The sequence below is a fragment of the Platalea leucorodia genome (genome assembly GCF_965183815.1).
Source record: "Platalea leucorodia genome assembly, chromosome: 5".
Lineage (NCBI taxonomy): Eukaryota > Metazoa > Chordata > Aves > Pelecaniformes > Threskiornithidae > Platalea > Platalea leucorodia.
Genome location: NC_138827.1, coordinates 90,280,167 through 90,306,546, shown reverse-complemented (window position 1 = coordinate 90,306,546; position 26,380 = coordinate 90,280,167). Strand labels below are relative to the sequence as shown.

Below are 26,380 nucleotides of genomic sequence, written 5' to 3'. Positions count from 1 at the left end.
ATTGTATTGCAAATTAAGATTATTAAGGCAAAATTTCAGCAGTAAACTCTGTGTTTCTCCATTCATTTGGTGTGATTTAAGTTGGCACATGTCACTAAGGTTGTCTCTTTGTTTTGAAGGGAGATTTATTAAAATACAGTGAGCATTTGCCTGGGCAACTCCAAGGTACATTCTTCTCACTGTTCCTCCGTGACCAAAAGCTTATAATAAAATATTTTAAAAATGTGTATTCTGTGACTCTATACACAGGAATATGTTCCTCTGTGACCCCATCCAGAGAAGACTGGAAAGAGGAGAATCAAGAAAACAATGAGACATTTAGATTCTGAAATAGTTGTGACTGTGTGAAGAAAGCGTACTTCTCCTTCTCTGTGTACTTAGAACCTAATCTGCATTGGTTCAGTTCAGCTTTCTAACCTCACAAAAATTAAACTGCATTTGGTTCAGGATATAAATGCAAAAACATGCATTCTATAAATGCAACTGCAGTTTAATCTGATGGTGTTACCAGTGTCTAGAGGTCCCAGGGTAAAAACAGCATGCAGATGTACTGACAGTAGTTAATTTCCAAAGAATATGCTAAAAAGCAGTGCTTGAGACAATGGTACGATTCCTGAAAATTTTTCACTTTAGGGATCTGAAAAGTATGGCACTTTTATACTAAAAATAAGTCGCCATTATCTGTGTTAAACAGTCAAAAAAAAAGGTACTTTTTATTGTTAGGGTGGTTATCATTTGGAATTGCAGAGTGCTCCAGATACAAACATTTTGCATGCAGATGTTTTCATAAACACCTCCACACTGGTTAATGTCTTACTGAAGTAACAAAGCACTAGATCCCCAGCTTACCAGAGCTGTTTATTCAGCAGCTCTAGCCATGTTATTGGCTTTATGTTACAAATGTGCTATAATCCAACGTATCCTCTCAGTTTGTCAAGCTTATGCTATTCTTACTATTTTCATGTTAATAGGAAACTGCAGTAGCATTTCTAATTATATATTTTCTGAAATCTTATAGCCAAAGCAACAAATGTGTCCAGAACTCCACATGTTTCAATTTCAGTTTAGTACCTGAGGGATATACCTTAAGGGTCTTTTCCAACCTTAACGATTCTATGATTCCATGATTCTATATATCAGGCAACCTGCAAACATTGCAAGGCCAGTTTTCAGTTGTGTGTTTTCTTTCTGTGACTGAAATGTGAAATTACATTTGGCAATACGCATGAATGCTGCAAAATATTAAGCCATATAAAGACCATGGAGCATTTAATTTAGAACAGATTTCTCAAAGCAAAGTTGCTGTTCACCATTTGCTCCTCAAACCACAACTTAAATTTTGCTGTATTAAATCTAGGTTAAAAATGTCCAATTAAGTTCCACAAACAGTTCAGTCCAGGAGATTCTACCCCGGAAAAACCAATTATTTCACATCTTAAATAAGCATAAAAATGGAATTGACCTACATGGAGTGTGATGATGGCTCAGCTAAAAATACCAGCACTGAAAAAGTTGTGCATTATATCCTTGTCCTGGAGGAAATTCCCTCTGAGCTCGCTTGCATCAGTAATTTACTCTTTGAGCTTTGTGTTCCAATTAACCATATCATTTGAATTCTTCCTTCTTCAGCCTTTCTTTGTCACTCTCAATCTCTCTTCTTCCCGAATTTTTGCTCACCTACTAGAAGTTTTGCCCTCTTTTCATGGGACCCATCCCATGCATTTTAGTTTTCTTTATTTCTAAATTATGTTATCTGCGCTTGTGTAGTGATGGAGCATAGGAGGGAAGGAAGCAGTGAGAAACGAGCTCAGAGTCTGGAGCGGTGTGATAAGCACATGTCAGCGGGGTGACAATCACACGGCACACGCTTTACTGCCAGCCGCAGGTGGCTGAATCCTAAAGGCAGGATGTAAATCCAGCTACATCCCTGCTGCCTGGGGTAACGGTATGAGCTAAAACAGTCCTAACCTGGGAAAGAGATACAGAATGGAAAAAATCTATTGATTTACACCACACACAAGAGGTGATTCTTCCTATCTTCCCTTGACCTATCTGTATTTCTGTAAAGGAAATCGTTTCATTACTCCCAAAATGAAAATGCTACAGAAGTCCTCTTTTTTATTCTGTCTTTCATAGGGTTTCTGGAGGAGAACTCTTTGAACGAATCATTGATGAAGACTTTGAACTGACAGAGAGAGAGTGCATTAAATATATGAAGCAGATTTCAGAAGGAGTTCAGTACATCCATAAGCAGGGTATTGTTCACTTGGATTTGAAGCCAGAAAATATTATGTGTGTCAACAAGACTGGTACAAGTATCAAACTCATTGACTTTGGACTTGCAAGAAGATTAGGTAATGACTTTTCTGCCTGTTTCAATATGACATGGGGAAAAGGGCAGGACAAGCAGTAATTCATACTTACTATCATATTCTTTCATGTATAAAGAGTAAATAGACATGTTTCCTACAAATAGTTCTGGTTTTAGGAAGAAATAGAACAGGGAAAAAGAAGACATTCAAGAATGAGAGTAGGGCACCTCATCTTCAAGAGGAGTTTGCAGTGAAGTGTATACAATCTACCTATCTGTTTCTATCACTAGGGTATCCCTGTAGATTACAAGGTAAAATACACAGTAGTAGTAATGTTAACAAATATTTACATTTGCTACAGGGAACCATAAAACACTAACTCTCTAACTGTAAAAAATAGAACAAAACTTGATCTTCATGAATACTTGAAACTTTTGCAGCAGCAGGAGTTAAGGTGATGTTCTAGAAGCCTTTCAGATAATGGATAATTGCATTCAATTTACATCTCCCCATTAGTTTTATCATTTTTTATCCTAAACAGCAGCACACTGTCATACATGTTAAACATGGGAGGAATTCTGTAAAGAGCTGTGTTTTGGTCATGATCAAAATGATTAATAAATAGCACTACTTAAAAATAATGCAATGGGATGGGGTGGGGGGGAAGTTCCATTTGACAAGCTCCTCCTCTTCCTAAGCTGTTTTTAGCTGCTTCCTATCATTCATTTTGGACTAAGCTTTCTAACATTCTCTGCAATTTGAAAGCCAAAGACCTTTGAGGATTCTTGTCTTCATATTGCTGAGCATTAATTCAGCTCTAAAAAGCAGCCCTCCAGTTGTATTTGCTAAACAATACCAACATCACACACTGATCTTTTTTAATCTTATATTTTCACAACAGAAAAAAAATCTAAACTAAAAGCTAAAATACTTTATGAACCTGTTATACTGGGAGAGCTGAGATTTGTGGCTCTTCTGCCATTAAATTGATTGGGACAACTCATATGAATTGCTACTCTAGATAAAAGGGCCCACAGCTACATTCTTAGTTGTAATCTTTTGCCTTCCCTCTTTAAACAAAATTGTATTTAATACTTATTAAAAAGTAGAACAATGAGTTTTGTAAGAGTACCGTTTGGAATTACAAGCTTCTGGTTTTTGTTATCTGCCTACATGCTGCTCATCCTACTTCTTTTGACACTTAAGTGACAGACTACTGCATACCCAAGAATATAATTTTACTAAAACAAACCAAAAATGGTATGTTGAATGAACAGGGGAAAAGAAATCTGCTTTTCAAATTTTTAGAGTATGTTCAACTCCAAAAGGGTATTAGTCACATGGACACTGTGAGCTCAGAGATAAGGTGTTTATTTCATTCATTAAAAAAAGAGATCACTGCCATTTATGTTCCTTCACCACTATGGAGCGAATAGTTTTCTGGGAGCATGAACTGGATTTTGTTCTTGTTGAGGAAACAGATGAACTGTTAAGTAAAGTCCAGTGCTGAAGTTTTTGTTATTGGAGGTGTGTGAAAGGCTTCATCCCATGACGTTCCAGCTGTCAGCCTGAAAACTATACATTTACTGCTGAGCTGAGCAGATTTCATCAACAAGAGATATAATGTAACCACAGAATGGCCTCTTTATAGAAAATTTCTTCAACTACCTTTTTAACTTCAAACCACAGTCAAACCTACGTTTAGCAAAAGGAAGATCCTATTTTCAGTAGCCTGTTCATATCCATCAGCTTCTCCATTTTTCTGTTAATCTTGTGGCATCACTGTATATTGCACGGCTGACATTAGCTTGTGAGCTGCTACAGTCATGCCATGTGTAGTAAATCTCTAACCTATGTATAACTTTTCTTGGTGTAGAAGGATGAGAGCTATGGGCACTGGCACTGATTTTGATCTTACAATCCTGTACATTCATCTAGCTTAATATGTTGCTAATTCTTGCAAAGTTACAGTGTGGGTATTTGCTGTTTCTTTCATCAGCCTGCCGTTCTGGTGTGTGTGGCATCTCCCTAGGAAGAGAAAGTGCCCTCCCGTTCCATGCCCATAAAGCAAAAGCACCGTGTTAATCATGAAGACGTTTGTAACATTTTGGCTGAAATGTTTTCCAGAAGTAGAAAACAATTTTTACTGTTTCATTTACTTACAAAAGTGGCTAAAACCACTTTTCACTAAGTGCGGCCTTCCTGCCAGGTGTCTTACGTGGCGCACTGAAGGCACGTTCCTCCACTTGTGTTCCTTCAAGCCTTGTGATTTTGAAATTGACTGTCAAATTGACTTTGGCTTTGATAGATGTGGGGTTGGAGCCCTCATACTATGGACCTGACCCTGCCTGAGCAGAAACCGTTCAACCAAGGGTCTGCTGAAGGGAAGTCTGACTTTGCACTTCAACTTCTGAGATTTACTTTTAACTTTTTGTAACTAGCACAAACTAATGCCTCTAAATATTCAATGTTTTGATGAGTTTTAAAGAAATTAGAATCAGCTCCTTCTGCAGTCATCTTCTGCAGCTAATTAGTTCTCTTACACTGTCAGGAAATACCAAAGCTGCAGTGGGATATTTTCCTGACCTTTTTTGGTGTGCTGAGGAAGACATGTAGAAAATTGTTTAAGATAAACTTCTTGAGGAGAAAAAGAGAATGGATTTTGAGTACTGTAAAGATTTTTTTTTTTTTAATCAGTTGATTATACACAGTGTCGGCAACAGTTTCCAGCTAGCTTGTCAGCTTTCTATCTGAACTAAGGGATATCCAAACACAGATCCTACTTGTGTACTAAGCTTGTAAACATCTGGGTAAAGATTTGACATATTATTGCATAGAAAAGGTCTTATTCTTTTCTTTTTCCTTTTATACACAGAAAATGCTGTATCAGTTGTTTCACACTGTATGCTTGCACTCAAGTGCCATGTTTTCGAAAAAACATTTCTCTGACCTATGGGCAGCACATTTCATACACCAGCCTTTTGCATACACAGTGGCTCGTGGTAGTTTACACAGTGCACAGAAAAGCCTCCAAACTTGGATGTGAAAATCTGAGCCTGAGATTTGGACGATCATGAAGAAGCTTCTAGAAAATAGGTTCTTTGTGACAAATTTCAGTGATTTTTCATAAGGACAGTTGGAAAAAAATGCAGGTGTTGACCTTACAACGAAGGCAAATGGGAAGATGGGATCTTAGGCTTCTCGTTTGTGCTTGGAAAAGGAGGGTGATCTCTTACTCCTCATGGCCACTGTGGAGAAGACATTGCCCTTGTTTTAGGCTATGTCAGTTTAGGTTGGATATTAAGAGAAGGATCCTACCTTTTGGGCTAAGAAAACTCTGGTTGTAAGAATATAGGGATGTTGTGGAATAGCTTTTGAATATGCTTTTTAAAGGCTAGTCAGACATCTGGCAGGAAGGTCTTGATGCTGGTGAACTATGAGGATCCATGTGATTTCTGGGGCTGCTCCCAGGCGTTCTTCTGTCTGTTTCTGTCTCTAGAAATGGGTACTCTCTGCATGGATGGGTCTCTGAAAGCAGGGATAACATGTGAAAATGAGGTTTCTGCAATTAATTTACTATCACCATACCTGAGCAGAGCAAAAAGGGTTTCACAGCATTTAAAATGGGAAACTGGCATGACTGTGAGTGAATTACTGTGGTAGTGCTTAAAAGTTGCCTCACACATGCTGTTCAATCCTTAAGCAAGTTATTAACCCCATATATCCTTCAATTTTCATTTGGTAAGTTGGGGATTTGCATACCTCAAAAGAGTGTTCACTAGGTGTATGATTACATTTTATGAAATGACTTAAGAGCTTTCAACGGAGGTATCTGTAGGTGTGGAGTCAGTACTGGGATCAGCATTTATGTTGCAAAACTTGGTAGTGGAAGCTCTGGTAAATAAAAATATTCTGTAGCGAGGTGGGGGTCGGTCTCTTCTCCCAGGAAGGGACCGTGAACTGAACGTGAGCCGGCAGTGTGCCCAGGTGGCCAAAGAGGGCCAATGGCATCCTGGCTTGTATCAGGAATAGCGTGGCCAGCAGGACCAGGGAGGTGATAGTGCCCCTGGACTCGGCACTGGTGAGGCCGCACCTGGAGCACTGTGTTCAGTTTTGGGCCCCTCACTCCAAGAAGGACATGGGGGTGCTGGAGCGTGGCCAGAGAAGGGCGATGAAGCTGGTGAAGGGTCTGGAGCACAAGTCTTATGGGGAGAGGCTGAGGGAGCTGGGGTTGTTCAGCCTGGAGAAGAGGAGGCTGAGGGGAGACCTTATCGCTCTCTACAACTGCCTGAAAGGAGGCTGTAGCGAGGTGGGTGTTGGTCTCTTCTGGCAAGTAACAAGCGTCAGGACGAGAGGAAACAGCCTCAGGTTGCACCAGGGGAGGTTTAGATTGGACACTAGAAAAAATTTCTTCACCGAAAGGGTGGTCAGGCAGTGGCACAGGCTGCCCAGGGAAGTGGTTGAGTCTCCATCCCTGAAGGTATTTAAGAGATGGGTAGATGTGGTGCTTAGGGACATGGTTTAGTGGTGGGCTTGGCAGTGCTAGGTTAACGGTTGGACATGATGATCTTAAAGCTCTTTTCCAACCTAAACGATTCCATGATTCTGTTCCTTACCTTCCTTCCTGGTTGCTTATTCTTTTCTTCTTCTTCCCATGCTATTTAGAATGAGTATCAATGAAAATGAGTGCATTGAGATTTGCCTAGTAAGTTCTATCTAAATGACTTGTGTTGTCTTTCACACTATGACCAGAAGTCAGACATATCACTCATAGCCACACACTGGCAGCATAAACCGGCAATACTAGCTTCTATACAGGTTGTTATTCTACCTTAATCCCTGTATTTTCCAGTAGAGTAATACTGGTGGGTCAGCACAAGAAAGATGAAGAGCGAGTTCATGCATCCCATGACCTCATTCTTTCAGTTCATATTGCTAGCAGTAGCTTCATTGTAGCTCATTTTAAAAGCATCCACATGGCGTTTAAGCAGAGCCAAATGTAGGACACCTGTGCTGCAGGGCAGCTGAATAAAAGTTTGGAGTGGCAGCTGATGACTAAGCATTTGTGGGCCCCCTTCGCCACTTTGGAGCTCCACAGATATGCTTGTAGGCAAGCCTGGTTTTGAGAGCAGCCTTAAACCCAGTTTTACTGACAAGGTAGTGATCTGACAGCTGCCCGTCATCTGCTGCTTTTCTTGTTTCACCACCGACCTATGCCACTTCCAGTTTCAGAGACATGCAACCTAGTATTGATTTTCTTTCCTGTTTAAACTATAAAAAATGTGTTGGATTAAAATAGATATTTCTTCTTATTATAATTTTATCATGACTGTTTCTCTTTACAGTAGAATCCCTGAGCAGATCCCTGAGCTTTGATAGATCTTAGATAATTTGTGAAAACTTCAACTTCTTTCTAACACTGGAATCCTGAAGTCCTCTTGCGCAACGGCTAAAGTGATGGAGGCTCAAACACTTTTGTACTTCAGGACATCCAAATCTGAATTAAACACTAAAAGTTCTGCTCTTTCTTAGACTTGGTCTTGTGGAAACCCCTCGCAATAGGAACCTTCTTATTATGTGCCTTGTACAGTGCTGTGTGCTTGAGGATGCTTAATAAATAATTCTTTACTGCTGTACGTGTATCAGATAAGAAAAGAGCAGTCCAGGCATTATTTATTTCTTCTGATAAGGATCTTTAACAGAATCACAAATATGAGGACAAAACTGGTTTTCCTATTACTGGGGAATAAATCTTTTTAAAAATCTGCATGCAGCAGTTAATGGTTTTATCTTTCATTCTTCACAGAAAATGCAGGTTCTCTGAAAGTTCTCTTTGGGACACCTGAGTTTGTGGCTCCAGAAGTTATCAACTATGAACCTATTGGATATGAAACAGATATGTGGAGTATAGGAGTTATCTGCTACATTTTGTGAGTACCTTTGCTGTTCTTAACACAAATCCTGACAGTTGCTGAACATATGAAATTTCCATCAACTTTTGAATTCTTCTCCAATTTTCAGGCCTTTTGTATTCTCATTAGCAGCTCCAGCTTGTTTAATAAAAATTCTCTGTTCTCTGAAGGGTGTAATTGGTAAACTGCAGAACTAGCAGTTCTGGAAATTCAGCCATTTAGTGCTGTACATCTTACATCATAAACCAGCAACACCTCATCTTATTTAAAAAGACAATGTGACAGAATTTTATTATTAACTTTAAACTATTTTTCCTTCCCAGATGTTAAAGAGAAATGTTTGGGCATGACTAATAACTGATAATTTCCATTCTTTTATTCCCAAGAGAGAAAATTTTTGTGAAATTTTGGGGTCTTCTTACTCAGATTGTATCCCTCGCGGGACAGACTAAAGTATCCCAGCATTCCTGCATCTGTTCACAGTGCATTTTAATTTATTACTAAACACAAATCACTGGATAGATACATTTTATAAGCAGCAGGGATCAAGCTCATGGAAATATTTTAGAGGATGGTTGGCTGCAGCTCTTCGTTACATATTTCGGTATTTGATTTGATCTTTATATGTAATTTGATAACACGTGATTACAAACTTCAATGGGTCTAGAGAAATGTATATGGAAATAGGATCTCCATGCCTAGAACAGCAAGCGATCTTCTTCCAACTGTGACTTTACACATTTGATGCCATATAAACAAATGAAAAGAGAAGCTCAGTTTCCAGCATGGTTCTTTCTCCCACGCTCCAGTTTCAACAGTAAGTAAATGGCAGGCCTGCTTTGCACTCATTCTTTTAAAAGGCTTCTCTCAATACGTTACTTTCTTTTGTAAGAGTCCCCTCCTCCCTGGCTACCCTCTTCCTTGACACCCGGCAATGCACAGTTGTGTGCCTCATCTTCACTCAGTCTTTCTGTGACTCTGCTTGCCTTGTCAGCCCGTATGTGTTCTCATAGTCTGCTCGTTTCCAAACTAAGCAACAACATTTTCTTTCTTGTCCTGTGCAACAGCTACTACATCAACTCTCTTACTCCCAGCAAAAATTCTGAATATTTCTGTTATCTTCTGTTTCTTATGTGAAGCATGCTACACTCTTCAAGGTCACTTTGCTCTGCCAGTTTATTTACAGGATCTTTATTTTCCATTCACTTCCAGCATTTCTTTCTAGATCTTGAAAGCTCGTTTGGATCATTCAGTAGTTCAAATAATGTAGACCACACACGCAGTACTCAGATGACAAATTCATTTATTCTCTAGCTTTTGAGGCCTCCTGAATTACAGAGCACTGGAAGAGCGGTATGGAGATCCCAGAGTGCCTGCACAGCAATGGAAAACCCAACCGTTACCTCAATGCTGCATTGCCCCCTAGAGGCCTCTCACACCTCGAGGAACACAACATTAACCACAGCCTGACACGCGCATTTCGGGGGGTTAACGTCTTTTGCTGTCATTTGTTACCGAAGGATATGTGAGTTTTTGTGTGTTTGCAGTATAAGCAGTGACATGTCAGCCAACCAAAGCAAAAATTGGTGACAGTAGTTGTGTGTGCTCCTAAGGCATGCAACCAGGGTTGCTGCTCCGATGCGGTACATGCAGAACACCGTCATCATCTAAGTAGACAAGGCAAAGGGAGCAGGTGAAACGGCTGGAGGAAAGGTGAAATGTCTTGCCAAAGACCAGTCTGCTGGCAGTGGCAGAACTGCTTCTTCCCAGTTTCTCTGTGCCACCAGAAGCAAGACGTTTGGATGCTGTAACATTCAGCTGATGGGATTGGGGTGCTGTTACACTCGATTCAATGACCCGATATGCCTCGTGAAATATATTATGAAATTACTTGTTTGCCAAGGTGTCTTTAAGCTCATTTAACTCCTCATGAGAGGAAAATTACATTACCCAAATGCAACAAAAATCTTCTTTTTGATGCATAGCTATTGCCACAATAATGACTAACAGTAATAATCAGCTTTTGTCTTCCTTGCGATAAGAATAAAGTAATAGAAGTTAGGGCAGACCTGTGAGTCATCGCTTGGACTTTCCCTCTCCACCCCAGAGTGACAGGCTCCCAATCTGTCTTCACCTCCTTAGACCCCAGCTATTTTTGCAGACTCACAACTGTGAGCCGTTATCCAAAATGGACCATCACATCATCATTACAGAATGCAAATAAAAGTCATTGAGAACTGCATCTCTCTTTAGTTGTAGCTCTGCTTTCCTGCTTTGATTATAAGCTCAGAACTGCCAAATCTCATGCACAAAATATAAGAGTCACTCATTTGGCATCTGTCTCACATACCACCACCATGCTTGTAACGTAGCATTTGCATCCCCTCTCCCCCTGACATGGTGAGTGGGGCCGTGAAGGAAGAGGTGAGCACTGCAGCAGCACTGGACTTAAGGACAGGTCTGCTACAGGCCAAAGCTGCTGTGCCCATCACATGTCCTAGGTGAAGCAGCAGGGAGCATGCTCTTGCATGACTTGACATAACACCTCTTTTAAGGTAGGATTCTAGAGTGTTGAGAGACCTGTAACCTGCCTAGAAAGAGACTGTAATTCCATTAGGTCCTGTACAACAACGAATACAAACCAGGTTTAGCAAAGAGCTGCTAAGGAGATCTCGGTGGGTGAAGGGTCTTACCCACAGAAGAACAAACGGGTGGGATGTAATCTCCAGTAGGAAACGGGGTAACAGCGCTCCTCCGAAACCCTGCAGCAAACCCTCTCTCCCAGCCTTCTGCTGTGCAGGCGTAAGCACAGATATCTCGCTCTCTGTTGGGATGCTGCATCTGCCTTCCTTATGGCGTGACTGACTTAATTCCATCCTACAGCTCATGGGTTCCCTTTCCACATTTCTAAGCTACACGTTAAATCCTTTTAATCTTTCTGGGTAACTTATTCAGCCCTGTCTCTTCATCAGCCTTTGTTCTTCCTTAAAATTTCCCTGTTTGTATTCTCCACCTCATGTTTTTTATCTTCCACTTTTATCTTGTTCTCTGTCCTGTTCTGCGTCACAGTACTGTCCCACATACTTAAGTTGATCTATTGCCTTTGAAGTAACAGGCCACAAATATTATAGCTTGTGTATATCATCTCCATTTATGTCTATTTCAGTGTTTCTTTTTGCATTTACAATAATCTTTATCTAAGTAAGGTTAAACCTCCTGAATTCTTTCCAGCTCTTTCTGTCCCATTTATTCTTCTGGGCATTGCTGAATTTATTTATTGTTCTTCCTATTTCTAGTTCTTTTCTGATGATTCATTTGGATAGTCAGTGGTTCCAATATTTAGTAATCTGAAACAATTTCTAAATTCTATTTTTATTTCAAACCAAGTTTCGGTCTAAGATTCCAGCGCTGCATGCCCATACATTGCAAGTGGATAGCCCTTCTCCTTCTGTCACCATAGAATCTGACCAGTTTCAGCGAGCAACTGGCTGTGGCCGATTCAAACCTCTGCTTGCTTTCCATTAGTTCTTCTTGCTTTACCCGTGCCAGGAAGTGCCTATCTTTTCAGAGTACTTGATTTCTGTCAATTAATAATTTCTTAATATGCTATATCTTAGGCTGGTTTTTAAGATCATATTTGATCTTGCTGTATACTCTTTTCCTTCAGCGCCTTCCTAATAACACGCACCCAAATTTTTCAAACGTTCCCTTTCCTTTTCATATCTTGTGTTATTCATCACTGCTGTTATTCCTCCCTTGTTTGGCAGTTTGGGTTGGCTGAAAGATCTTTCGGCATCGTTCATCTTTTGGGTGTGCTGACGTGGGACTTTGATAAGGCAAGACAGTCACGCTGCTGGCTTACACTTGGCTCCATGTCGTATTAAAAATTTAAGCCTCATTAATATAAAGATGAGAGAGCATTCCTTGTTCTTTCAATAAAGCAAGTTAGGAGGGCTTTAATGTCACTGGCAAATTGTGATTACTCTTTAATCCACTGGGCACATGAAACAAGGATGAGGACAGAGTAACACCCTTGCTTCAGCGATGAGCTGTCTTGCTTTACATGGGTCCAGTGGTCTGTTCCTTCCTTCAGACGACCTGTGTGGGAGTCAGTCAGCCCTCAGCAGAGGAAAAGGTGCTTTTGTCCAGTGGCTGCATGTCCCCACAAAGTAGCCTGAGACTGTTTATTTGTTTTATTTCACTTGTAAAAGAATTGAGGTGCAGGCATTATCGTGTGCTTATTTGACGTGACCTGCACAGGTTTATCAGGAGCAGATAGTACTCTTCATGCTGAGATCTGTTACTTTTTTTCCCTGCTAATGCAATGCAAAGACTGTAAGGAGGAGCTCAGTGTCATCAGCCCAAACCAGCTGCTGCTGCAAGCACTGCCTGCAGAGGAATGCTCAGAGTCAGAGCTGCAGGAATGCAAAAAGTCAGAACTTTTTGAGACATGCAGCAAACTTGTCTTTCCTGGATTAGTGGCAGTCTTCATGCAAAGATTCCCAAGTGAAATGCTATGGTGTTTGTTACATAGGCAGCGAGACTGGCGACCACGTTGGACCCTTTTGATCTGAACATTTCTAAATCTGCACTCAGAGCTTTGTTAGAACACACCAATAAATGTCAAGGAACTTCCAGAGGATAAAATCTCTTTCTTCTTTATTTAGAAGTGGAAACTGTGAAAGATTTTCTAAACAAATTGTTCTTAACGTGCCAGGGAGATGCCTGGTTAAGTAGCTGGAAAAATGTTTTCAGTAAACATCTTGCTGCTTGTCTAATAGTAACTTTGCAGTGTAAGCTCAGTATTAATTTTCTGGAGCGGTAGCTCATCTTTATCACTTAGCTTCAGCATTCCAAAAAGAAATTGTTTCCATAATCTGCCAAAAGAGTTGCTGGGCCATTATTACTTTAAATGGCTATTAAGAAATGAACAACCAAGACTTAGGTCAGTGAAATCTGTGCTAAAGATAAGAATGTCTGGTTATAATCTACACTAATTGCTGGATTTTGTTTTCTGACTATAAACAAGGATCTAGTTCCCCTTACAAGTATTTCCATGACAAGGCAACTGATTCACAGTGTAAAACTGTGGTAGAGAGAGAAAATTATTTTAGCCTTATACATTTGCAACAGCACATTCAGAAACACAAAAATAGTTTTACTGAAACGTTTGAATGGGTACTGTTACACTGGTGTTTGGAAATGACAAAGTGAGTGGAGGCTTAACCGATACCCATCTGGTAATTTACCAAATGCAAGGGATGGGGCCAATCCTACCACAGCATTTCAGATTTTATTAGATAATTCTGTATGCAATTCTTAAAAAAGAAAAAAAAAGAAAAAAAAAGCCAACCAAAACAACCAAAGGTTTTTTTCCTCTCTAATCTCCTTCTATTTATCCTCATCCCTCAAAAGCTGTGTGTGACATGCGGTATCCCTTTGCCCAGAAAGCTAGATGTCTTTATAAGCACTGCCTCTTACGGCAGTGTGGAGCAGTGGTGTTTCCACATGAAGCAATGCCTCTGTATCTGTAGCAGTCTTTTTAGCATGGAAATGATCTCTCAATACTGCAGCTTTAATCTCTGGAAATAGGCCAAAATATTATCTAACGTAGCACAAGAGCTGCACAATACTATTTGTGGTAATACTATGCAGAGGTCACCTTTGCCATACTTCGATCAAGTATTGAAGGGAAATGGGATTGTTATTGCTCCGGCTGCCCAAGTGTGTCCTCTGGAAGCTTGACTGGATGAAGAGAAGACGTGCATCTCCTATACTGACAGTGAACCAAAGAAATACTTCACAGACCCTTCATTCGTACAAAATGTGAGCCTTTTTAGCAGCCGCTGAATTGGCTGAGATATTATTGTACTTGCTGCATAGTCAAAAAAGAGACAACTTAGCAATCAGTATCCGGAACCCAAAACTTAGAACTGCAGTCTGGATGAGATTTTTTCACTTTCTAGAACATTATAGAGAACGATGACATTGTCATAAATAGGAAAATGCTTAAATATTGGAGTGGAGATAGGTTTAAGGCCCTGCAGGAGTGCTTTGCGGATTCCAGGGCAGAGATTTTGCTTCAACTGTCTACCTGGCCGGGACGGCTGATGTGCGTGAGGGCAGAACAGAGTCTCTCACTGCGCCGCAGCTATACCAGCTCCCCAGTGCTATCGGGCATAAACCTTGTCTCTTCCAGTAAAGAAGGTGCTAAAGACAGAGAACAGACGTGGCAAAGTTGTTTTATGTGAGCATTTTTTGTTACGTTAATCTTTCAGCTTTCTGTAACTCTTGCCTATTGTATGTTCATAAATGGGTTTATGCCACCTTATACATTTATAAAGTCATGCTTCACTGTTGCATTTGAATGCACCCCATATAACGGAAAGTAAGACAGCAGATACCTTCTGTTCTGATTCACCTCTTTCTGCCTGAGAAGAAACAAACCTTTTATCTTCAGCTCATGTATTATTACTAGCAAGTTTCTGAAGTACACACGTAAGATTCTAGACTCTGCTGTACTGCACACAACTCCAGAAATGGTAAAAGATTTAGAATCTGCTTTGTCTGAGGCTTCAAAGAGTGTGTGTTCTGCTTTGCTTATAGAAATATAATCCCGAGGAACAAATTCCAAATCAGATTTTGAATGTAATTAGTAACAAAAGAGTAGCAAAATAACTTTGGAGGAGGAGATTACACTAATATTATTTAATCTAGTAGCTCACTTTATTTGATCCCAATCTCTTTTTCTACCAGTCTGTTCTGTGATATTCAGTAGCATCACGATATTCATATAGTATTATATCCATGTAGTATTTTCAGAACCCTAGTAAGTTCCACTTATTTTTCCATATTTAAAAAAAAAAAAGTACTAGTCAAAATGTAACTGGTGGTTGTAACTGGGTAACATGACTGTACAGAGAAAGCAAATAAAGTCTGTAAAATTTCATGAGGAATAGGTTATTATGTAAATTGCATGCCAGGAAGAAGACCTGGAAAACTGAATAACTTGCAGTTCTAAAGAATAAGCAACCTTTCACATGAAAGATTTTACTGAAAGGGTGATATATACAAGAATCCAAAGTATCTGGATGCACAAAGGTACAGTATGATAAAGGACAACGCTCAGCCGGAGAAAGATACTCTGCAAAAATGACACCATGATGTTCTGTAATTGCCTTTCACTGGCAATGTATCAGTTATATTGAGTAAAAAGCCTTGGAAGCTCAACTTAGGTTATAAAAGAGTATTATTTCCATTTCATGCATCATCGTGACTGATTGAGAACATAAAGACCAAATTACTTTTGGATGCATCTGCATAACTCTACAGCCTGCAGTGATGTAGCACTGTTTTATCTGGCTACATAATTCAGGGTGGTTTTGTTTACCAAATAGCCCTGTGGATTTCATGATGAATCTTTCTTCTTGGGCTCTCTCTGCAGGAGTAAATGGAATAAAATGTACAAAACCCTTTGGTTTGACAGTAAAGGCAGCAAAGTCACTCTGAAAGCACCAGAAAAAAAAAAAAAAAAAGCTGTTCAACTGCATTTGGTGTGAAAATTGCAGTATTGTTTATGCAGAACTAGACATGTCATTTAGCAAATTTATGCTCCATTTTCACCTAATTCTAGTTCTCTCCTCAAAAATGTCTTGGGAAAACAGAAAGAAACAGCAAAAAAAAATTCTTTCAGTTTTGCAGTCAAAATTCTGGTTTCCTTCCTATAAGAGTATCTGTAGTTAGCTTTGAGACCTTTTCTTTTTTTTAAAGGGAGCTTTTACTGATAAAGATCTGCAGAGCATAGGAGATGCCACACACGATTTTAATTTGCTCCTCTGATAATTTGCAAATTGACACTGTTTGCTTTGCGCCTGTCCGTCTGTTCTGTCCCCAGGGTCAGCGGACTTTCTCCTTTCATGGGAGACAACGACAACGAAACCCTAGCCAATGTTACCTCAGCAACGTGGGACTTCGATGATGAGGCTTTTGATGAAATCTCTGATGATGCCAAGGACTTTATCAGCAATCTACTAAAGAAAGATATGAAGTAAAGCTGTTGGACTTGATACACTTTCTATGTTTGCATTTAGCTGAACTTGTCATTCTTGTTTCCCCACTGTGACTCTCCACGTAGATGCGGGCACCTCTGGCGATACTTCATAAGGAGCGCTGTGTGCCCATCTGTCTGTGTGCACCTCTTGCGTATTTTACCGTGCGGGGTCTGAATGGAGGCCTCCTCCTAATCGCCCGCTCATTCTGCTTTTCCCTTCCCTCGGGCAAGATGCACCCTGAGGTTTTGTGTGACTACTCTTATCTTCACTGTTGTGTGACACAGATTCCTGCATGACATGTTCTGTCTTGATCTGAATGAGTTGCAATTTTGCCAGATTTATTTCCTGTGTTGCTTTTTAAGCGCAGTACCTCTGAGTAGGCAGCTCTCCTATAAATGTAGTAATTCAGCAAGAAAGAAAAAAAAACAACAGAGCTGGAAGCCCTGTTTACAGCAGACTGAACAAACCAAGGAAAGAAAACGTACTTCTGCAGCTGGGTGGATGGAGAACAGAGGGTTATTTATCCATGTACCATGAACAAAGTGAAGAATGGGGGTGGCTCGATTAGAGATTTGGACATTTCTGTTTTGTTAAATGTTCGGTGCTGCAGGGAAGGAGGGTATGAAGTGCTGGGAAAGGGGAAATCTCTGGAAGTGAAGGAAAGATCTGGGACAGGGTTCTGCCAGCATGAGGTAGCTGAATCATTGCCATTGTGGCTCTGCTGTATGTGTTCCATGCCTAAAACATATGGCTTTTCGTGCTTTGTTTTTTAATGTTTTATTAACACTTAAAAATGCACAGTTTTCTCTCAAAAAAACCCACAGAAATTGTGAAAGTGAGTTTAAGAAGTAAGCACGGCTGAGAAAGCAGTGCCATGTGAGCTATGTTGCTAAATTTAGGAAACAGAGGAATCAGCTCTCAGAAAAAGAGAGCGCAAAATAATGTTAAAGCAGGTAGGTTCAACTATCATTAATGGTAACACTGACCAGTCTTTTTATATAAAAACAGGAGTCGCTTTAATTGTACTCAATGTCTTCAGCATCCTTGGCTGCAAAAAGACACCAAAACCATGGAAGCCAAAAAACTTTCCAAAGATAGGATGAAGAAATATATGGCCAGAAGAAAATGGCAGGTAATGAAGAGGACATAGAATTGGGCTAGTTATCCTAATAAGTCTCTTTATTTCTAATGTTTAGATTCTGAGAAACATGTCATGCCAGGTGGTTTCTGCTGCTGGTGAAAACTCCAGTGTGGCCAGTGTACGAATGCAGTAAAGCAGGTTTGGTTTCTACAGGCGAGCAGTAGGAGGGTGCACGGCTGCATAGAGATAACACGCGATGACTCCATTTCAGGCTACTAAAAGGCGTATGAGTTCAAGTACAGTTTTTCCTATTCCTTTGGGGGTATGACCATCTCTCATCCCTGCCCTCTCCATGCCTCTGAGGGCCAGGGGATTATGTTATCCTTAACAAACCTGAACAGCTAGGGAAAAGCTTATCTGCCTGGCCTCTCTAAAGAGCCCTCATTTTGTGGTAGTTTCATTCTCCTAAGCCAGCAGTTCTGTCCTGTTGGAGCACCAAGCTTCTCATGGATTCGGTCAGATCAGTTTAATAATTTTCTTTGACATATTTGTCTCCGTATCTTCTTTTTTCTTAATGCCGGAACTGTTGTAGCAGGTCCATCTGTGCCGTTCTGATAGCAAGGGGAGCTGATGTATAAAATCCTGGATCCAGCCTTTTGAGTAGCCTACAAAATATTCATTTATGTAAATCTACCTTATATTTCCTCTTACGTTCTACTGTACATGTTTCTTAGGAGCTCGTACAAGCTGTACAAAAATACAAGTGTCCGTACTAGAGGCAATGTAGTTTGAGCATATTTTAGTATCCTGGTGGTTGATTCTTGAGCCTGTCAGAGGTCTGCTGCCATCATGCAGATGGTACTTTCTCATTCATTTCATATTAGCTGGTTATTCATCCCTGATGAAACTCAGTCCAGCCCATATGGCTATCGAGAGAGCCGTCCGCCACCAGAGTTCAGTTCCAGTTAAACAGGACATAGCTTTTTTGCTGGCCCTCCTCTCGCACAGTGCTTTTTATCCGCAGCTAACAGAGACATTCATTTAGGTATGAGTTCATCAGGGGAAGTTTATATCTGCAACTAAATTTGGTAATTCAGACCAGCCTGCTCTGTCTCTCCTAAAACAACAGAACTATATATAAGCAGTTTTTGTGCAACAATTCCAGCGAGGTTTGCAGAGATCCCAGATAATTTGTCCGAAGCACGATTGTTACAGAAAATCACATGCCTGTTGGATTGGATTGATCAGAAGCCTTTTATGTTATGTCTTAGAAAACAGGCCATGCTGTCCGAGCAATAGGAAGACTGTCATCCATGGCAATGATTTCTGGTATGAGTGGGAGGAAGGCCTCTGGGAGCTCACCTACCAGCCCTATAAACGCAGACAAAGTAGAGAACGAAGGTAAGGAGTTTTGCTGCACCATATTTTTACCACTCTGTGAATCAGTCTTACTAAAACTTTTAGCAAAACGCTAGAGACCAGTCATCAAGTTGGTTATTCCTGCGCTCTCTCTCTCTCTGTTTTTATCTTCCTTTTTTTTTAAGAAATCTATAAAAAAATTGTTGTTTTCATATTGTTCTGCTACTCAAAATGCCCCAGTATAAGTACGGGCAGTAGAATCTTCTCTTTTTAAAGCCAAAGAATTAAGACAGATTTGTCAGTTGCGCTCTCTATCAGTTTGGGAATGCATGTTTATACAACGATTACAGTGATGTATTGCCTTCTCATGCAAGCGAGCAAGCAGTAAAGTATTAACACTTGCTGTAACCAAGACATGTACGCTGCATTAACCATGCTCCTCAGACAGCAGCATTTAAGAAAAAAAAATAATGTGTCTACATTATTCCCCTACATCCCCATTTGAAATGTGGATTTGTGGTGTGTAGCAATCAGAGGTGCAGATGTTTGACACTTCTGAAAATCAAGCAAGTCATTTTGACATATCCAGATAGACTGCGGGCCTGACACAAGTTGAACTGGTTTACCCCTCTGACTAGCAAAAGTCCAGGTTTGGTTAGAAACAAATTCAGGGAAAAAATAAAGATGATTTGTAGCGTGGTGGCCTGCACGTTGATTTCATTCTATTTATGGCCTGAATCTTTGTCCGGCTGCGAAAGACTGGCACAGAACTAAGCAGCTAACGTCCTCACTGTCCCATTAGCCTTACAGAATTAAGTGAAATAAAAGATGCTTTCATTACCATCTGTTAATTAAAAACTAAAATGCATCTTTTGAGAACATGCCCTGTAAAATAATTGACTATCTCTTCGCTCTCCTCCAGATGCTTTCCTTGAAGAAGTGGCTGAAGAAAAGCCCCATGTAAAGCCATATTTTACTAAAACAATCCTTGACATAGAGGTTGTGGAAGGAAGTGCTGCTAGATTTGACTGCAAAATTGAAGGTACTTTTTTAATTAGCCTATCTGTTTCTTTCCTCCCTTCCTTGCCAGCTTTCTGCACTGTGCTGTTGTTTAACTTTTTCATTTTTTTCTGTATTATTGTTGAGTTGGTGCCGTACCAGTATCTGCATGTCACAGCATGAATGTGTTGCAATAACAGCAATTATTTGGAGCTGCATGGGCTTGTTCTGTGCTTGCCATAGAACAGAAGTCTCCAAGAGTCAATGTGTGAATCACTAATTCAGAATAGCCAAGTGGGAACAGTAAGATGATTTTTGAGGGTAGAAACAGTAAAAACAAGACGCAATGTAGCATCACAAATTGCAAGAGTACGCTCTTAGAGACTGCTGACCAGAAACCAAGAATAAGTAGGAAGTCACTTGTCTGAAATGACAGACAAGTTTCAGGTGACCTCAAGATAACTTGAGGCCATACATACATTGTGTTAAAGGCAAAGAAGCGCCTAACAGCGTATTTGCATGAGAAGTAATGATAGTATCATTGCGCTGGTTACGAAAGTCACATCTAGAAAGTACTGTATTGTTTGTTTTTTTTAACTTAATGAGTTCAAGAAAGAAAACTCAGACTGGAATATGCAGATGGAAGGAAAAAGTTTATGAGAAAGCACTGAAGGAGCTCGGGCTTGGTCAGCCTAACAGCCTGAAGGCCAAGACCGCTAGCACTTCCGTTGCCGTGAGATTGAACCTTCTCTATCACAGCTGTTGAGGAAAGCTAGAAATGAGGAAGAGAAGAGCTGTTAAGACAAAATGGATAAGAGTCGGTACTGTACTGCATGTGTGTAAGTTAGACAATTTCTAATCTTAAGATGAAGTTCAGAAACTGCCTCACTGACCTTCTGCTTGTTTGTTTCTGTGCTCCTAATCTCTTTCACTGCCTGTGTTTCCTACCTCACAGCGGAGATGTGAGGATGGATTATTGTTGCTGATGGATGCTCAGCGTGAGGGGTATGTGCATAAGGACTGCATGCAATAAAATAGATGGATGTACCACAGCTGATGTTCCAAACTTTCCAGTGTATCGCTGTCGTGTTCGTTGTGTATTAGGGATTCCTGCACTTTATTTCTGCTCAGTGGGAAGTCATCCTCCCGTCACAGCCCAGAACTTGGCTGAGACAACAAGCCTTCAATTTGTTACAGCAGCCAAGAGTACTGTATAAGGGATTGTTCTCCAGCAAGCATCGTACAGCCCTGCTCTGGGTGCTTCCAGTATAGCAGAGCCATTTGCTTCACAAAAGGCTCCAAAACTCCTGTTGAGATGCATCATCAAAATGCTTTTCTTAGACTCCCTCGCTTATCCTAACAAACACAAATAGGAAACAGGAGTGCCGCTGTCACCATACGGGACAGGCTGGTGTCTAAGGAGCAGATTAGGAGGAGGAAGATTCAGAATAGCCACAACAAAGCAACCTGTGAAGGATATTAAACCATAGTTGTAGCAGTGTTGGGAACTGTGGTTTCCACAAAAGCTGCAAGGTAAGGTAAGCCTCAAATACACTATTGGGAGTCCCTCGCTGGCCGATGTCCGAGACACACAAACAGCTGTCGGCAGTCACTGCTCAAGTAGTGGAAAGCGGAACCTAGTGAGTACCTCAGTGCTAACTTCCAATTTTTTGGTATTGATGATAAAGTTGTTTCAGGTAAATGTGAAGTAAAAAAGCCTCAGATCATCTACATTTATTTTAAGAAGAATTCAATGAAATATTTGTATATCAACGTATCGGCATGTCCATAGACAGATGGGGAATTAAAGCTTAAAGTAATTACAGCTTCGTTAATACTCGTTTATTGCAATTGCCGTTCTCTCTCCCCTGTTGCAGGCTATCCTGACCCTGAGGTAATGTGGTACAAAGACGATCAGCCTGTCAAGGAGTCCCGTCACTTCCAGATAGATTACGATGAGGATGGGAACTGTTCTTTGACTATTTCTGAAGTATGTGGGGACGATGATGCCAAATACACCTGCAAAGCTGTTAACAGCCTTGGGGAAGCCACGTGCACCGCAGAACTCCTTGTGGAAACAATGGGAAAAGAAGGAGAAGATGAAGATGAGGAGGAGGAAGAATGAAACAAGGCTCAAAGAAAAAAAAATTGAAAAAAATATATTTAAAGACTCTCCTTATAAGGCTCAGAAAACCAAGTTATCAAAAGCACCTTGTGTGATATGTAGGTCTTTGGGGGGTTGTTTTTTCAGCATGATCAGTTGATACCTGTTTGCTTTATGTACGGGCATTAATTCAAATCGGCAGGCAATTTTAAGTTGCTAGGATGATTGGATTTACTTTAAGCAAGCCATCAACTAAGTTGCCCAGTCTATTTTTAAAATCAAATATATGGAAAACACGTCTACAGTTATATTCTGAACATCTTAAAGAAAAACGGTCTATTTACTGAGCTCATTGCTCTGTACCGGCACTGTCCTCAGCCAGAACTGCCGCTAAGTTGGCTCCCCAAGATCTACTTTACAAGGAATCGTTTGCCAGACACGCAGTGAATCTCTCCCGTCCTAAGAAACAAACAGGCGGCTCCCCGAGCAGTAGCTTCTATAAGGGAAGGTCCGACACAGCCAGCATTGCAATTTGTATGTTGGTACGGTTCATTTCTCATTTGTTGTAAACAGAGTTTCACGGCCCTAGCTGCAAAGCCCTGCCCTTTCCCAGTGCGCTGTTAGTGCCGCTGTAATACTGGCTGAAGTTGAACAGCCAGGTGGTTTCCTGCGATACTCCTGATCTTGCTTTTAACCAGCTGATCACGCCGTGTCACCTCGCCCTTATAGAGCCTGCCACTTCCGTGCAGTGACAGCTGCCTACTTAACAAACAGACTGAAAACACAAAGACTGAGAATATTTTCTGTTGTTCTGGTCAGTCTAATAATGACTTATAATTCATATATATGCTGCTGTGATAAAAACCAGGTTATTGCACAATCAATGACTTCTATGTGCATGTGCGTGAATGGAATCCCAAGTTAGTTAAAGTTTTACTTGCATTTGTTTGGTGATTGCAAAACAGATTTCAACTGATGATAAGCTGGAAACTCCCACAGATTTTTGGAGTAGCCAAAAAGATAGTAGCCTGGATTACAAACTCCTTTATACTTAGCAGTTTCCAAAGAATCTTAACCTATATAGGACCTGTTTCTACCTTATGAGCTTGACTGTCTTGTTTTTGTCTTGAACCTTCACCAGTAAGGCTGTTGCGTTTTTTAAAAATGCAGAAAAACAAAACAAAAAAAATCCAGAACCTGTTTGTTTTTTTTTTTCTCAGAAATGGTTAATGCACTCAGACTTAGTAACTTTGCTTTCCTTTCACAGTATTGGCACTTTTTAATTTTGTTGTTGTTGTTGTTCGGAGGTTATATCAGAGGCTGCAAGGTGATATGCATAATCCAAAACCAGCGTGTCTTATATCTATGTATCATTCCAAAAGTGATTCTTTTTCTTTTCCACTTTTTGTGTGTAAAGTGCAACCGTTTGCATTTCAAAGGTTACCTCTTTTAAAAAAAAAAAAAACATTACCTTAAATCCTCACCATTCAGTAGTCAGTGTACTTTAATACAGGTGTGTACAATATCAGCCTTAGGTTGTTTGATATTACCTAGTTGTGTATGTTTCATATGATTTGCTCTTCTACATTCAAAGCTCAACTGATGTGGGTGACACAATGGTTTTTAACTGCTTTACTCTTTGTTGCTAAGTTCAGATTGCCAGCATGTCTTTTCCTTTTCAATTGATAAAAACCTCTTGTTATACTAAACACAGTATTGCCACAATTCCTTATACAGAAAGGTTTTGAATCTGATTTAGAGCATACAGAGCTTTTCTCACTTTTTAAAAATGTTTTAGGCAACAACGGGGTGTATTTTGTACCTTAATAAAAATATGCTAATGTTCTCCCAGTTTGTTAAACCATCAGAATTGCAAAGATGAGAACGCTACGGCTGTAGTTACTCACAGTTCCTAAATAAATACTACCACAAAGCACGCTCCTTGTATACTCTGTTGCAGCCGTCACCGCGTTCACGTTGGCTAAGCGCATCAGTCACAGCGGTCTTCTCCTGTTCTGTCCCGAGACCTGCTTGGCACAAAAATGGATGAGGTGGCAACAGTGAAACCTCCTTGATCTTTGCGGCACTGCTGCACGCCTCCGACCCCGCCAGCGCAGGCGAGCGCGGCGCGGAGGCTGCTCTGCCCGAATGCCGTCAGGCGCAGCCTGGGGCTGACCCGAGCCGTAGCCGCGTGCTCTGCCGCACGTCTCCAGCCTCATCGCACCCTTCACCATGAACAGAAGCGTAAACGTGGATGGGGCACCATGACAGCTGTGGTTTTCTTTTACAGCTAACTCCCTTACGGTGGGGAAACGTAGAGTTCAGAAAGACCCTAAGGGCAAGAGAGAAAAAAATTCAGGGAAATCTAAACGTAGATGTGTAGTTCTACCAATGTTCCTCAACACTGTAAAGATGAAGATATTTAGCAAATACGCTTGCGTTGCCTTTGTGCAGACTTATTCTAACGTGCAGTCCAAGACACCACGGACCATGCAGCACCACGCAGAAACTCCCTAAAGCAAAGACTGAGAAACGTCCTGCTTGCAGCAACACATTTCGTGAACAAATCTTCAGCCCTTGAAATAGACATCTTTGCACGATGTGCTCTGCCCTCTTGTGAATGTACCTAACTTTACGTGTTGGCTGCTGTTTTCTGTTCAGGTAGGCAAATGCATAAAGCAATAAAACATCCGGCTCTGATGGCCTGGTCTGTGGGCACGGCAAGGTCTGTGGGTTCGTGTACCGGGTAGCAAAACCCACAGGCTCCATCTTGGTGTTCCTGCACAGATTTTCCCTTCCCTCTCCTTCTTTACTAGTCCTGCCATGTCCCACAGCCTATAAAGTGCCTATTTTTCTTTTTCCCCAAGGATGTAACCAGCTTACCATCTCCCTGTTGCCTCCCATTAACATCCCTTCTAGTCTGCAGGAAACAATGATCTCTACTTCAAAAATGATGCAATAGGTATCTAATTCAGCTCTGAGCAATCGACTCCAACCTATACTTGACCTTGAATCTTTTGTTCTGTTTGAAGAACAGAATTCTATTTCCACTGAAGAAGGATATTTTATGTACTTGAAATCCTGTCTCGTTTTGCCAGCCATCCGAATCGGTCTAGTAGAAGGTATTACTGCTTCCTATAAACCTTGTCTTGCTGTACAATGCTTGCGGAAAGCCGCTCTTGGGTGTGGTAGGGTTGAAACGATCCCCAATAGCAGAGGTTATGCAAGACATTGGTACTGCCCAAGATGGACCGCTTAATTCTTCCTGTATTTCTTTTGTATAAAATTCAGTCTTCTCAAGAGACGTGGATAATTTGGGACTGGCCACTGGTTTTCACTACTCAGGTTTCTGGATTTGCAGAAACTTAATTTACTTAATTACACAGGCCTGTCCAACCACCCAAGCATCCTGCGCGTATTTCTGGTTGATGAAGAGACCTTTGCGAATTGTATGCGTGGCACGCAAAGACTTCTGAATCGCCGTTTCTCTTTGCTGACAAGGAAGGCAGCACAGGACTTCATAGCTCTCTCCTCTGTCCTGAGTGTCAGGCTTTGAAAACGTAGAAAATTTTTTTAGCTGCATACATGAATAATGAATGATCTGTTTCCCTAAAATTTCTTGGAGTATTTATTAGAAAAGTCCAGAACATTGCACTAAAACACTGCTGTTTGAAATTCTCATAAAGCTTGGAATTTTGAGCCCTACTGACGGGAGGAGGTGCGCACGTACCGCCCCGCCTTCGCTAGGCGCACCAACGCTTCGGTGACAGCAGAATTAGCTGGGAGGGGGAGAGGCTTCTGCTGTTGCTCTGCACTGCTCGTAGCGGGACTGCGCCGCAGCCAGCGTGAACCATAAATGAGAATTCTTTCTGGAAGTTGAGAAGTGACTTCACTGAATATTTACAATTTCTGTAGGGAAAAAAGATTTGTTTTCATCCTTTCATTGTAGCTCTTCGAGAAGGTGGTTCTAGTTGTACCTCTCCCGAAGAGTATGCTTCCGTTTGTGCTGCTATCAAAGTAACGCTATCCAGGTTTTTGCTATTGTATAAAACTTCAGCAGAAAAGGAGTTACAGCTCCGGCCGCGCTTGGCTTCAGCAGCTTATTAAACTACAGAAGTGATGAAAACCTACTAAATGTTCCTAAAATAACCTCAACTTCAAAACTAAGGCTATTCATTTCTCTGAGGAAACGACAGACCTACTTCTCCCTGCAGGAGCGAGGCCGCAGAGGGGCATTTTTAGCCTGCTTTACGACGGGGAGGGCGGCCGGCCAGCGGGCCGGGAGCGCCAGGCCCGGCCTCCCCTCGGCCGCGCCGCGCACGAAGGGCAATTCCCCAGGAACCCGCCCCCGCTCCCGGCTCACGCTGCCGAGCCCCGCTCTGCGGGCACCGGGGCACCCGGCTGTGCCCCGCACCGCCCCGGGGCCCGGACCGGCGGCGGCGGCGGCTCCGCCCGAGGGCTCCCCCCGCGCCCGGGCCGCCGGGCGGGAGGGCCGGCACCTGCGCAGAGCGCCCCGCCCGCCTCCAAGATGGCGGCGCCGGCGCCGGGAGGCCCCGCCCCGC

General features: G+C 41.4%; 1 protein-coding gene across 6 annotated transcripts in view; it reads left to right on the top strand.

Moving 5' to 3' along the window:
• MYLK (myosin light chain kinase) overlaps window positions 1-23,743 on the top strand; it is a 220,239-nt gene extending 196,496 nt beyond the window's left edge. For all 6 annotated transcript variants that reach the window (XM_082311647.1, XM_082311644.1, XM_082311646.1 and 3 more), the window contains 7 exons: window positions 2,137-2,354; window positions 8,119-8,242; window positions 16,119-16,271; window positions 17,284-17,407; window positions 18,628-18,757; window positions 19,638-19,757; window positions 21,592-23,743. In XM_082311647.1, coding sequence (XP_082167773.1) covers window positions 2,137-2,354; window positions 8,119-8,242; window positions 16,119-16,271; window positions 17,284-17,407; window positions 18,628-18,757; window positions 19,638-19,757; window positions 21,592-21,839 — 1,117 coding nt within the window. In that variant the 3' untranslated portion in view covers window positions 21,840-23,743. The remainder of the gene's footprint in view (window positions 1-2,136; window positions 2,355-8,118; window positions 8,243-16,118; window positions 16,272-17,283; window positions 17,408-18,627; window positions 18,758-19,637; window positions 19,758-21,591) is intronic.
• Window positions 23,744-26,380: the final 2,637 nt, after the last annotated feature.